Below are 14,373 nucleotides of genomic sequence, written 5' to 3' on the forward strand. Positions count from 1 at the left end.
CAGTGGAAGTAGTAATTTCATACGTGTTCTACTAGTAGAGGTAGTAAGTTTACATGTGTTCGACCCAGTAAGAGTAGTAAGTTCACCTGTGTTTTACCCAGTAGAAGTAGTAAGTACACGTGTTCTATCCAGTAAAAGTAGTAAGTTCACATATGTTCTACCCAGCGGAAGTATAGTAAGTTTACATGTGTTCAACCCAGTGGAAGTAGTAATTTCATACGTGTTCTACCAGTAGAGGTAGTAAGTTTACATCTGTTTGACCCAGTAAGAGTAGTAAGTATACGTTTTCTATCCAGTGAAAGTAGTAAGTTCACATCTGTTTTACCCAGTAGAAGTAGTAAGTACACATGTGATCTACCCAATAGAAGTAATAAGTTTACATGTGTTTGACCCAGTAAGAGTAGTAAGTATACGTTTTCTATCCAGTGAAAGTAGTAAGTTCACATCTGTTTTACCCAGTAGAAGTAGTAAGTACACATGTGATCTACCCAATAGAAGTAATAAGTTCACACGTGTTCTACCCAGTAAAATTTAGTAAGTTTACATGCGTTCGACCCAGTAAGAGTAGTAAGTTCACCTGTGTTTTACCCAGTCGAAGTAGTAAGTACCCGTGTTCTACCCAGTGAAAGTAGTAAGTTCACATGTGTTTTACCCAGTAGAAGTAGTAAGTACACATGTGTTCCACCCAGTAAAAGTAGTAAGTACACAAATGTTCTACCCAGTGGCAGTATAGTAAGTTTACATGTGTTCAACCCAGTGGAAGTAGTAATTTCATACGTGTTCTACCAGTAGAGGTAGTAAGTTTACATGTGTTCGACCCAGTAAGAGTAGTAAGTTCACCTGTGTTTTACCCAGTCGAAGTAGTAAGTATACGTTTTCTATCCAGTGAAAGTAGTAAGTTCACATCTGTTTTACCCAGTAGAAGTAGTAAGTACACATGTTATCTACCCAATAGTAGTAATAAGTTCACACGTGTTCTACCCAGTAAAAGTAGTAAGTTTACATGCATTCGACCCAGTAAGAGTAGTAAGTTCACCTGTGTTTTACCCAGTCGAAGTAGTAAGTACACGTGTTCTACCCAGTAAAAGTAGTAAGTTCACATGTGTTTTACCTAGTAGAAGTAGTAAGTACACATGTGTTCCACCCAGTAAAAGTAGTAAGTTCACAAATGTTCTACCCAGTGGCAGTATAGTAAGTTTACATGTATTCTACCCAGTGGAAGTAGTAATTTCATACGTGTTCTACCAGTAGAGATAGTAAGTTTACATGTGTTCGACCCAGTAAGAGTAGTAAGTTCACCTGTGTTTTACCCAGTCGAAGTAGTAAGTATACGTTTTCTATCCAGTAAAAGTAGTAAGTTCACATATGTTCTACCCAGCGGGAGTATAGTAAGTTTACATGTGTTCAACCCCGTGGAAGTAGTAATTTCATACGTGTTCTACCAGTAGAGGTAGTAAGTTTACATGTGTTCGATCCAGTAAGAGTAGTAAGTTCACCTGTGTTTTACCCAGTCGAAGTAGTAAGTACATGTGTTCTACCCAGTAAAAGTAGTAAGTTCACATATGTTCTACCCAGCGGCAGTATAGTAAGTTTACATGTGTTCTACCCAGTGGAAGTAGTAATTTTATACGTGTTCTACTAGTAGAGGTAGTAAGTTTACATGTGTTCGACCCAGTAAGAGTAGTAAGTTCACCTGTGTTTTACCCAGTCGAAGTAGTAAGTACACGTGTTCTACCCAGTAAAAGTAGTAAGTTCACATATGTTCTACCCAGCGGAAGTATAGTAAGTTTACATGTGTTCAACCCAGTGGAAGTAGTAATTTCATACGTGTTCTACCAGTAGAGGTAGTAAGTTTACATGTGTTTGACCCAGTAAGAGTAGTAAGTTCACCTGTGTTTTACCCAGTCGAAGTAGTAAGTACACGTGTTCTACCCAGTAAAAGTAGTAAGTTCACATATGTTCTACCCAGCGGAAGTATAGTAAGTTTACATGTGTTCAACCCAGTGGAAGTAGTAATTTCATACGTGTTCTACCAGTAGAGGTAGTAAGTTTACATGTGTTCGACCCAGTAAGAGTAGTAAGTTCACCTGTGTTTTACCCAGTAGAAGTAGTAAGTACACATGTGTTCCACCCAGTAAAAGTAGTAAGTTCACAAATGTTCTACCCAGTGGCAGTATAGTAAGTTTACATGTGTTCTACCCAGTGGAAGTAGTAATTTCATACGTGTTCTACCAGTAGAGGTAGTAAGTTTACATGTGTTCGACCCAGTAAGAGTAGTAAGTTCACCTGTGTTTTACCCAGTCGAAGTAGTAAGTATACGTTTTCTATCCAGTGAAAGTAGTAAGTTCACATCTGTTTTACCCAGTAGAAGTAGTAAGTACACATGTGATCTACCCAATAGAAGTAATAAGTTCACACATGTTCTACCCAGTAAAAGTAGTAAGTTTACATGCGTTCGACCCAGTAAGAGTAGTAAGTTCACCTGTGTTTTACCCAGTCGAAGTAGTAAGTATACGTTTTCTATCCAGTGAAAGTAGTAAGTTCACATCTGTTTTACCCAGTAGAAGTAGTAAGTACACATGTGATCTACCCAATAGAAGTAATAAGTTCACACATGTTCTACCCAGTAAAAGTAGTAAGTTTACATGCGTTCGACCCAGTGGCAGTAGTAATTTCATACGTGTTCTACCAGTAGAGATAGTAAGTTTACATGTGTTCGACCCAGTAAGAGTAGTAAGTTCACCTGTGTTTTACCCAGTCGAAGTAGTAAGTACATGTGTTCTATCCAGTGAAAGTAGTAAGTTGACATGTGTTTTACCCAGTAGAAGTAGTAAGTACACATGTGTTCTACCCAGTAGAAGTAGTAAGTACACATGTGTTCTACCCAGTAGAAGTAATATGCTCACATGTGTTCTACCCAGTAAAAGTAGTAAGTTCACATGCGTTCTACCCAGTAAAAGTAGTAAGTTCACATGCATTCTACTTAGTAGAAGTAGTAAGTCATCCTAGTCACGTCCGTTGTGTCCTTGGGCAAGACACTTCACCCCTTGCTCCTGATGGCTGCTGGTTAGCGCCTTGCATGGCAGCTCCCGCCATCAGTGTGTGAATGTGGAAATACTGTCAAAGCGCTTTGAGTACCTTGAAGGTAGAAAAGCGTTTTCCCATTTATTTATTTATTTATTTATATGTTCTACCCAGTAGAAGTAAGTACACATGCGTTCTACCCAGTAGAAGTAGTAAGTTCACATGTGTTCTACCCAGTAGAAGTAGTAAGTTCACATGTGTTCTACCCAGTAAAAGTAGTAAGTTCACATATGTTCTACCCACTAAAAGTAGTAAGTTCACATATGTTCTACCAGTAGAGGTAGTAAGTTTACATGTGTTCTACCCAGTAAGAGTAGTAAGTTCACCTGTGTTTTACCCAGTCGAAGTAATAATTAAACATGATCTACCCAGTAGCAGTAGTAAGTTCACATGTGTTTTTCCCAGTAAAAGTAGTAAATACTTGTGTTCTAGCCAGTAGAAGTAGTAAGTTCACATGTGTTCTACCCAGTAAAAGTAGTAAATTCACATATGTTCTACCCAGTAGAAGTAAGTTAACATGCGTTCTACCCAGTAGAAGTACTAAGTACACACAAACACATGTGTACTTACTACCTCAAGACCGCAGACACTAAAATGCATCAATTGAATTTGTTTTAATCGTCCCCTTAAGTCATCCGACAGATGACATTTGTATTTTAGGCAGTCCACATACATTGACAGTTCACGATTACCATATTTTTCGGACTATAAGGCGCACTTAAAATCCTTTCATTTTCTCAAAACTCGAAGGTGTGCCTAATGTATGGAATCATTTTGGTTGTGCTTACCGACCTCAAAGCTATTTTATATGGTACATGGTTAAATGATAAGTGTGACCAGTAGATGGCAGTCACACATAAGAGATACGTGTAGACTGCAATATGACTCAAGTAAACAACACCAATATGTTATATGTTCCATTGAAAATATAGAACATTACACACGGCGCTCAAAAATCTATCAACATGTTTTAGTAGGACTTTGGTAAGCTATGAAGCCACACCGCTTGATGGATTGTACTTTGCTTCAACATAGGAGTATTATTATGCTGTGTCTATAAGGTAAGACATATTATCTGGCGTTTTGTTTCGCAATATTATGCAAAAGCAACTTTTCTTACCTTCTGGTACCTGCTGATCTGTATTTGGGGTCTGCATAAGTCCTGAAAAATTGCGCAAATCCGCCTTTGTAGTCTGTGGCGACACCGTAGTCGATAATCTTCTTTTTCTCTATCTTGTTGTGTGACATTCATCCTCCACTGTTGCCATTTCTAATATAAAGTAGTGTAAAGTTCTTACTTATATCTGTCAGTAAACTCACCATGAAAGCACTAAAACATACCGGTGCAGTGAGTTGACATTATTCACCCAAGGAACTTTAGTTATTAGAGAGTTCCGGTCGGACATTTTTTTCACGGGACACATTTCGGGCGTTGTTGTTGCACTAGTGAGCCACGGATGAGGAGATGCTGCTCCATTATTGATTGAAGTAAAGTGTGAATGTCATCAAAACAGTTAGCGCCATCTTTTGACACTTCTTCCACTCCCGTCCTTGCACGCTACACCGCTACAACAAAGGTGTCATGACTAGGACTTTGGCTTGGTTTGTTCTCCTGAGGTGCAAGTGAATTGGACTGGTCATGGCGTGAAGGTAAATACATTTTTAATAATAACACTCAAAAGAACAAAAGGCGCGCTCAAGGCGGATGTACAAACTTGACTAATGAAAACAAAAGACTTGCACGGGGGCAAAAAACTAGGAACAACAAAAAAACACTAACTGTGGCAATAATAAACAAACTTACTTGGCATGGACATGAAGTGCGCAGAGGTGGACAGAGTGTGACAGGGGGCATAAATGCGGGGATGTCGTCAGGACGAACAACAGAAAATTAATGAACTTAAATACTATGGACATGATTAGTGAAAGCAGGTGCGTGACTCAAAACGTGAAACAGGTGCGTGACGTGACAGGTGAAAACTAATGGTTGCTATGGTGACAAACAAGAGTGCACAATGAGTCCAAACGTGGAACAGGTGAAACTAATGGGTAATCATGCAAACAAGACAAGGGAGTGAAAAGCCAGAAACTAAACAAAACATGACTTAAAACCAAAACATGATTACACAGACATGACAAAAGGTGACGGGGAGAAGACGCTGTCGAAGGTGAGGCACGTAAATAAGACCCGCCCACAAAACGGCGCATCCTGAAGCGACAGTCAGAAAGCGACTTGAAGATGATGTGTAAAACATCATCTATGCAACATTTTCAGCAAAGAACCACCATCACAAGTTATGTAGACCACAAGGAAGTCTTTTACATTTAATGCGCCTTATAAGCCCGTGTGCCTTTTGTGTGAAAATAGACCTGACTAGACCCGCTCATCGGCAGTGCGCCTTATAATCCGGTGCGCCCTATGGTCCGGAAAATACGGTACCTTCTTTTCTCACAGCTATTCCTGCCCAACTGACAGTTTGCACATGATTTCGCGACGAATTAGCGCCCGCGGAACAGTTTCAGCATTGATAAATCACTCTGCGTGTGCTAAATAATGACTTTTCCCTGTATTCTGACGATCAGCACATATTCATGAAGACAGACATGCTAAATGGATTCTGCTCACTCGAGAGACACAATCCTCACTGCAAAAAGTCAGTGTTCGAAAACAAGAAAAAAAAAAAAAGACAAAAATGAGGGGTATTTTATTTGAATTAAGCAAAATTATCTGCCAATAGAACAAGAAAATGTGGCTTGTCAAGACTTTCCAAAACAAGTAAAATTAGCTAACCTCAATGAACCCAAAAATAGCTTAAATAAGTCTATTCTCACTAATAACAAGTGCACTTTTCTTGCTAGAAAAAAAAGTTAAAGTTAGAGTTAAATAGAATATAATAGAATAGAATAGAAAGTAGCAATGATTGTCACACACACACTAGGTGTGGTGAAATGTGTCCTCTGCATTTGGCCCATCCCCTTGTTCACCCCCTGGGAGGTGAGGGGAGCAGTGAGCAGCAGCGGTGACCGCGCCCGGGAATCATTTTTGGTGATTTAACCCCCAATTCCAAACTTTGATGCTGAGTGCCAAGCAGGGAGGTAATGGCTCCCAATTTTATAGTCTTTGGTTTGAACTCACAACCTACCCATCTCAGGGCGGACACTCTACTAATAATAATAATAATAGATTTTATTTGTAAAAAGCACTTTACATTGAGTAAACAACCTCAAAGTGCTACAGTGTATTAAAAAGATAATACAAAATAAATAAAAACTAGAACAGCCAAATAGCTAGAACTAGTATCCTCAATCCCACCAGCACGTCTTCCTATGAGGAAGCAGTGCCTGGGGAGTCTGTGGTGGGCTCTCCTATTTCTGGGGCTGAGGTTGCCGAGGTAGTTAAAAAGCTCCTCGGTGGCAAAGCCCCGGGGGTGGATGAGATCCGCCCGGAGTTCCTTAAGGCTCTGGATGCTGTGGGGCTGTCTTGGTTGACAAGACTGCAGCATCGCGTGGACATCGGGGGCGGTACCTCTGGATTGGCAGACCGGGGTGGTGGTTCCTCTCTTTAAGAAGGGGAACCGGAGGGTGTGTTCTAACTATGGTGGGATCACACTCCTCAGCCTTCCCGGTAAGGTCTATTCAGGTGTACTGGAGAGGAGGCTACGCCGGATAGTCCAACCTCGGATTCAGGAGGAACAGTGTGGTTTTCGTCCTGGTCGTGGAACTGTGGACCAGCTCTATACTCTGGGCAGGGTCCTTGAGGGTGCATGGGAGTTTGCCCAACCAGTCTACATGTGCTTTGTGGACTTGGAGAAGGCATTGGACCGTGTCCCTCGGGAAGTCCTGTGGGGAGTGCTCAGAGAGTATGGGGTATCGGACTGTCTGATTTTGGCGGTCCGCTCCCTGTATGATCAGTGCCAGAGCTTGGTTCGCATTGCCGGCAGTAAGTCGGACACGTTTCCGGTGAGGGTTGGACTCCGCCAAGGCTGCCCTTTGTCACCCATTCTGTTCTGAACTTTTATGGACAGAATTTCTAGGCGCAGTCAAGGCGTTGAGGGGATCCGGTTTGGTGGCTGCAGGATTAGGTCTCTGCTTTTTAAACATGATGTGGTCCTGATGGCTTCATCTGGCCAGGATCTTCAGCTCTCACTGGATCGGTTCGCAGCCGAGTGTGAAGCGACTGGGATGAGAATCAGCACCTCCAAGTCCGAGTCCATGGTTCTCGCCCGGAAAAGGGTGGAATGCCATCTTCGGGTTGGGGAGGAAACCCTGCCCCAAGTGGAGGAGTTCAAGTACCTCGGAGTCTTGTTCACGGGTGAGGGAAGAGTGGATGGTGAGATCGACAGGCGGATCGGTGCGGCGTCTTCAGTAATGCGGACGCTGTATCGATCCGTTGTGGTGAAGAAGGAGCTGAGCCGGAAGGCAAAGCTCTCAATTTACCCGTCGATCTACGTTCCCATCCTCACCTATGGTCATGAGCTTTGGGTCATGACCGAAAGGACAAGATCACGGGTACAAGCGGCCCAAATGAGTTTGGGTCTCTCCCTTAGAGATAGGGTGAGAAGCTCTGTCATCCGGGGGGAGCTCAAAGTAAAGCCGCTGCTCCTCCACATCGAAAGGAGCCAGATGAGGTGGTTCAGGCATCTGGTCAGGATGCCACCCGACCGCCTCCCTCGGGAGGTGTTTAGGGCACGTCCGACCGGTAGGAGGCCACGGGGAAGACCCAGGACACGTTGGGAAGACTATGTCTCCCGGCTGGCCTGGGAACGCCTCGGGATCCCCCGGGAAGAGCTGGACCAAGTGGCTGGGGAGAGGGAAGTCTGGGCTTCCCTGCTTAGGCTGCTGCCCCCGCGACCCGACCTCGGATAAGCGGAAGAAGATGGATGGATGGATGGATGGATAGTATGCATATATCTAAAAATAAAAAGGCTTTTTTAAAAAGAAGGATTTTTAAACCTTTTTTTTTAAAAGCATCCACAGTCTGTGGTGCTCTCAGGTGGTCAGGGAGAGCGTTCCACAGACCGGGAGCGGCGGAGCAGAAAGCCCGGTCTCTAACCACTAGGCCACTGCTCAATATGTTGAAAACTATTCTTAAATGAAGTAAATGCTAGTGCCATTATCTTGACATAATGATCTGCGCTCGGCATCATGATTTTCTTTTTCATGCTTGAAGTAAGAAATGATTACTTTAAAAAAGCAGTTTTATACTTGTGAGTGTTGATGACACAGCTTTGCAACACTTGATATTCTAGTTTCCAGCATGTTTTACTCAATATAGGTCATCAAATCTCAGCAACAAGCTGTAATATCTTACTGAGATCATTTAAGACAAAAACACTTAAAACAAGTAAAACACTCTAACATAAAATCTGCTTAGTGAGAAGAATGATCTTATCAGACAGAAAAGAAGCAAATATCACACTTATTTGAGATATTTCATCTTACTTAGATTTCACTTTTTGCAGTGCACAAGTTTAGTAGATCCGCTTGGTGCTCTGTCCACTTTGCAGGTGTTTCAGCACACGCACACCTTGCTGGAGGGAATGTGTTTAGTGAAATGTTTTACATTTACTGGATATGTGAATGCAATTTGTGCTGACGTGTAGCCGCTGATGGTAGATTACAGCTGTGAGCATTTCTGGGAGTCCAACCAGGAGCTGCGTGCTTGCTACCAGTTCAACTTGTACACCATCCTCACCTGGAGTCAGGCGCTGCTCACCTGCCAGGCTCAAGGGGGGAATCTGCTGAGCATCACCAGCTTGGCAGAGCACAGGTACATCCGAGGTATGGACATGAAAGAGGGTAGTGTGTTCTATGAGTACTATGTTTTTTTGCACTCAGATCATAAAGTGTTCTTTTGCTTGATTCTTGCCTTAGACCGCATGGATACTGTTGGAGCGATGGTGTGGATAGGGCTAAACCACCTGAAAGACGGGTGGGGGTGGCAGTGGTCCGATGGCGCGCCTCTATCATTGGTCAACTTCACCACAGGTATGGGTCGCAAACCACAACAAACAATTTGGGCTGTCAGGCCATTGAAATATTTAAAGGAGCCATATGTAATAATTTCACGTCAAGTTAAGTGTATGTGAATTTTACCTTTTAAAATAATTATTGTTATTCATGTTAAAGATTTTTGTGGTTTCTGATAGTTTGTGAGGACACCAAAGGGACTTCTGTGTTTTTGGCAGAGCAACTCACACAGGACAGTTGAGCTTGTTGTTTTAGCTTGTTAATAAATAGAAAGTTGATCCACCAGCTCCTTGTTACTGTATGTGTGTTTGATATACAGTACTGTTTGGCACTTTATGTTGTGTTCAAAGCAGGGTTGTACGATATACCAATACTAGTACTAATGAATCATATTTGGTACTATACTGTCTCTAAAAAGTACCGTTTTTTTAAAGTTAAAAAAAAATAAAAAAAATTATGTTTATAAACTCAGGAAATATGTCCCTGGACACATGAGGACTTTGAATATGAGCAATGTATGATCCTGTAACTACTTGGTATCACATCCATACCTAAATGTGTGGTATCATCCAAAACTAATGTAAAGTATCAAAGAAGAGAAGAATAAGTGATTATTACATTTTAACAGAAGTGTAGATAGAACATGTTCAAACAGAAAATAAGCAGATATTAACAGTAAATGAACAAGTAGATTAATAATAAATGTTTACAGTTTGTCCCTCATAATGTGTACAAAATAATAGGTGTATAAATGACACAATATGTTACTGCATAGACTAATTAGGAGTCTTTGTTTGTTTACTTACTACTAAAAGACAAGTTGTCTAGTATGTTCATTGTTTTATTTAAGGACTAAATGACAATAATAAACATATGTTTCATGTACACTAAGACTTTTTGTTCAAATAAAGCCAATAATGAAATTTTTTGTGGTCCCCTTTATTTAGAAAAGTATCGAAATACATTTTGGTACCGGTACCGGTACCAAAATATGGGTATCGGGACAACCCTAGTTCAAAGTGTACAAACCTTCACTAAAATATTGACTTTTGTCAAGGCTGGAACCAATTATTCATATTTACATTGTTTCTTATGGAGAAATCTGCTTTACTGTACAAATTTAGAGAAAAAAATGTGTCTATCTATTTTTAGGAAAACTAATACAAAACCTCACAATAGAGTCTGATTGAATGCTAAAAATGTTATGACAGACAGCCTTAAAAACGGAATGGAATTTTTAAAAGTTTCTATGAAGGATAAAACACTGAATATTGACAACATATGAACGTCACACCCCCTCTCAGTCGACATATTTTACAATCAAGCCAAATGCAACAAAAATGCAACAAACACAGCGAAATATGAACGCGAAGGGTAAAAAAAACAAAAAACAATCTGATATATCTGATACATCACTAAGCTTTAGAACTTTCTTGTAAAAATCTCCTTCCGCGTCTGTCCTTGACACCTGCATTTCAGGCTCTGGAAACACTCTGTGGAAACGCTCCCCACCTACACTGCTTGGTGCCTCGTCTGACCTGCTGTGATGTAGATTACCATAGTAACTAGTAGGGTTGTACGGTATACGGGTATTAGTATAGTACCGCGATACTAATGAATCATATTTGGTACCATACCGCCTCTGAAAAGTACCGGTCCGCCACACCCTAAGATTTTTTGTTAAAATAAAGTCAACAATGCAATTTTTTCTGGTCCCCTTTATTTAGAAAAGTACCGAAAAGTATCGAAATAATATTGGTATCAGGACAACACTAGTCACTAAAATATCATGCAAAAGCGCAGATTCCAACCATTGAAAGACTTTGTATAGTTCAAGACTTATGGTAATTGGAAAACATCACTGCACATCATAATGGCAGCTACACTTTCCATCTTAAAGATCTAAAAAAAATACTTGGGAATGTCGGAGGGCCAGATTGAAAAGCTTAACGGGCCGCATGTGGCCCCCGGGCCTTCATTTGCCCAGGTCTGTTTTAGCTAATAATCATGCTGCAAGATCTAGCATGTTGCCTTCAATGTTTATTCCCATTCATTTCCCATTCATTCCCGTTAATTCCCATGGAAAGTTTCCAACTTTGAATATTCCTGGAATTTTGCAACCCTAACTGTCACTTTCAAACACAGGACATCTATTAAACAAGACAAAAGGCAAGGAATCAAACAGAGACAGAATTCAATTTGGACTCAATTGAGGAGAGACATGCGTCAACCTGTAACCTCTTACAGTGTCTTAGCACGCTCTGACGAAGAAGGTTTTCGTCTCCTCTTTTAATTCAGATGTTCCATGTTCACGCACCAACATATGTCACAGCAGGAATGGTAAGTGTGTAAAACAGTCATTGTTTTCGGTCGCTTTGAAGTCCAAGAAGAGGATTTCTCGGGCTTGGGCTCTTCCTGGATCCAGCTGGGGCAGGTGTTGGAGGACAATGGATAACCCCTCCCGTCTCCTGACCACAGTGACTTCAAGAGGGCAGCGGGTCGTAAATAGCGTTGACTTCAGTTACCAAATAGTTGGAAGAGAGTTTGTGAAATACTTCAAAGAGAGTTCGTTTAACACTTCAAAGAGAGTTCCTCTGGGAGTTGAGCAGATCCTGCCATCTGTCCGTGTTGAAATCACAGTGGCGTTTCACGAGCCTTCTTCCTCTTGTTAGGCCTCGAAAGACAGCATTCATAATACAACGTTTCTTTTGTGATAACTTACAAACAATTATTCCAACCCTAACCACTACAGAATTGGCAATTAGAGTTGTCCCCTCAACGTGTTTCCATCAGGGCTGCCGGCCAGCCCCCTGCAGGACGACAGACAGTGCGGCTGGTACAATTCCGGCTCTGATGGACTCTGGCAGAGTCATTCCTGCGAGTCGGCCTTGCCTTACATCTGCAAGAAGACGCCCAATGACACACGCAGAGCTGAGCCACTTGGTGAGAACTCGAGAAAAACGTGCAAACTCCATGAGGTGGGAAGAAGTCCAAGATGTGGACAGCTGGAGAGACCACCTCTGACCTTCCTTTTAACAGCAGCCAGAGCAAAACAATGTGGGTAAACAAGTATGTTGTGACTCCTCCTCTCCAGAGAACTGGCAGTATGTCCGTACAGCGTGCGACCAAGACTGGCTGCCTCATGGCGGCTTCTGCTACCACCTTCTGTCCCAGGCGGATGCAGGAAGTTGGGAGGAGTCTTCTCAGGCGTGCATCTCTCACGGCGCCACCCTCACTAGCCTGCGCTCTCTGTCCGAGGTGGAGATGCTGCTCAGCCTTCTGGCTAACGGTAGGATATTAAGGAGTTTGCCGAGCAACTGGTGCAGTTATGTATGAAGTCTACCCTTTCTAGTTTCTGCTGACAGTTCAGGCGCGTGGATCGGTCTTCGAAAACCGGCATCATCGGCGAGCGTGGAGTGGTCTGACGGCTCGCCGGTGTCTCTCACAATGTGGCACCAGTATCACCCTCCTCGCAGCCTGGCTGGTGCAACCCTGTGTGTCAAGGCAGACTCAAAGGTGAGCAAACAAACTCCTTGGAATGAACGAGGTGTGAGTGGACTGGAATATTATTTTACTTATGCAAACCTAACTACAGAGGTGGGTAGTAACGCGCTACATTTACTCCATTACATCTACTTGAGTAACTTTTGGGATAAATTGTACTTCTAAGAGTAGTTTTAATGCAACATACTTTTACTTTTACTTGTGTATATTTATAGAGAAGAAACGCTACTTTTACTCCGCTCCATTTACCTACATTCAGCTTGCTACTCGCTACTGATTTTTATCCATCTGTTAATGCACGCTTTGTTTGTTTTGGTCTGTCAGACAGACCTTCAAAGTAGGATCTATCGCATGCCTGCGTTTCACCAATCAAATACAGTCGCTGGTGACAATTGACTCCTTTTCACCAATCAAACAGAGCCAGGCGGTCACATGATTAACAAGCTTAAGCTTACATGAACTCAACATCAAATTTGAGGAAGCACATGGCGGTAAGTAACGTTAGTAGATATTTTGGCTGTCACTGTAGTCTGATGTTAGCTTCCCTGCTATGAATCACTGTCAAATGTACATCGTGTGGGGACATTTATTAACGCACTGCAGCCTCATAGACAGACACACACACACACACACACAGTCGCACGCACACACACGCATGCATAGAAACACCAATCAGAAGTGCACAGTGTGTTCTCAGGTGCAGCCCACACCTATCAGTTTATGGTTTGCGTAAAGGCTAACTTGTTATTTTCCTTTGTAATCTCTGCCTACTGAGCCTATGGTGCTGTTAAGTTATTGTGGCTCAATTTGCCTTAATTTTTTTATGTTAATGTATTATTATTTAATATATATTATTGTTTTAAGAGATATTCCTGGCTCTGGATTTGCTCATTGCTATTTTTATGTTTTTGTGCATTATTTGTTGCCGTCATCATTAAACGAACAGGTTACTCATCAGTTACTCAGTACTTGAGTAGTTTTTTCACAAAATACTTTTTACTTTTACTCAAGTAAATATTTGGGTGACTACTCCTTACTTTTACTTGAGTAATAAATCTCTAAAGTAACAGTACTCTTACTCGAGTACAATTTCTGGCTACTCTACCCACCTCTGCCTAACTGTATGCACTGTGTACAGTAAACTAGAACGTGATTTCTGTGAAGGCTTAAAAGCCGAAAGTGAATGCTCACAGCCTGATAGTCAAGTAACATATACAGCTGTTTGGCGTCATGAGTTTGATAAGGAAAGTTACCCACAGGGAGATAGCATTCATTTTAATATTGCTATTATTGTGACGACCGGGTCGCATGGTGATGCGGGGTTCCTTCTCCCAGGATGCAGACGGACTACGGACACAGCGTGCAGGTAGGAAATGATTTATTTTGGAAATAAATCAGGCGGGAACACACAAAAACTTGCTCATAGCACGGAAGGCAAAATCCAAAGGGGCTAGCATGGGAGCTAGCAAGCAAAAGAGCCTAGCGTTGAAGCTAGCAGTCATCGACTGTTGCATAAAGCAAATAAGGAAGCCAGACCGAGTGAGGCCAGAGCATAGACGAAATAGCTCTCTGATTAGTGCCCGGGCAACAGGTGAGCGTTCCGAACACTAACCAGAGGCAGGTGAGTGTAATCTGCCGTCATGGCAACTGAAACACACAAACTCAAAAGGTGCTGAAAACACAAGTGACTCGAAAACGTAAACAGACTATGATCCGGGCAGCGGATCATAACAATTATGTCGTTATCTAGTGGACAATGTGAGTAATTCAGGTCAAATGACCTTTGATTAAGTCCTAATAGGAAGTATGTGCATT

At 42.0% G+C, this 14,373-nt stretch overlaps 1 protein-coding gene across 3 annotated transcripts in view; it reads left to right on the top strand.

The window, feature by feature from the left end:
* pla2r1 (phospholipase A2 receptor 1) overlaps nt 1-14,373 on the top strand; it is a 79,993-nt gene that overhangs the window by 3,347 nt on the left and 62,273 nt on the right. For all 3 annotated transcript variants that reach the window (XM_061974603.2, XM_061974604.2, XM_061974605.2), the window contains exons 4-8: nt 8,701-8,865; nt 8,959-9,072; nt 11,848-11,997; nt 12,149-12,343; nt 12,407-12,570. In XM_061974603.2, the coding sequence (XP_061830587.1) occupies nt 8,701-8,865; nt 8,959-9,072; nt 11,848-11,997; nt 12,149-12,343; nt 12,407-12,570 (788 nt within the window). The remainder of the gene's footprint in view (nt 1-8,700; nt 8,866-8,958; nt 9,073-11,847; nt 11,998-12,148; nt 12,344-12,406; nt 12,571-14,373) is intronic.

Source organism: Nerophis lumbriciformis, linkage group LG15 (genome assembly GCF_033978685.3).
Source record: "Nerophis lumbriciformis linkage group LG15, RoL_Nlum_v2.1, whole genome shotgun sequence".
Classification (NCBI taxonomy): Eukaryota; Metazoa; Chordata; class Actinopteri; order Syngnathiformes; family Syngnathidae; genus Nerophis; species Nerophis lumbriciformis.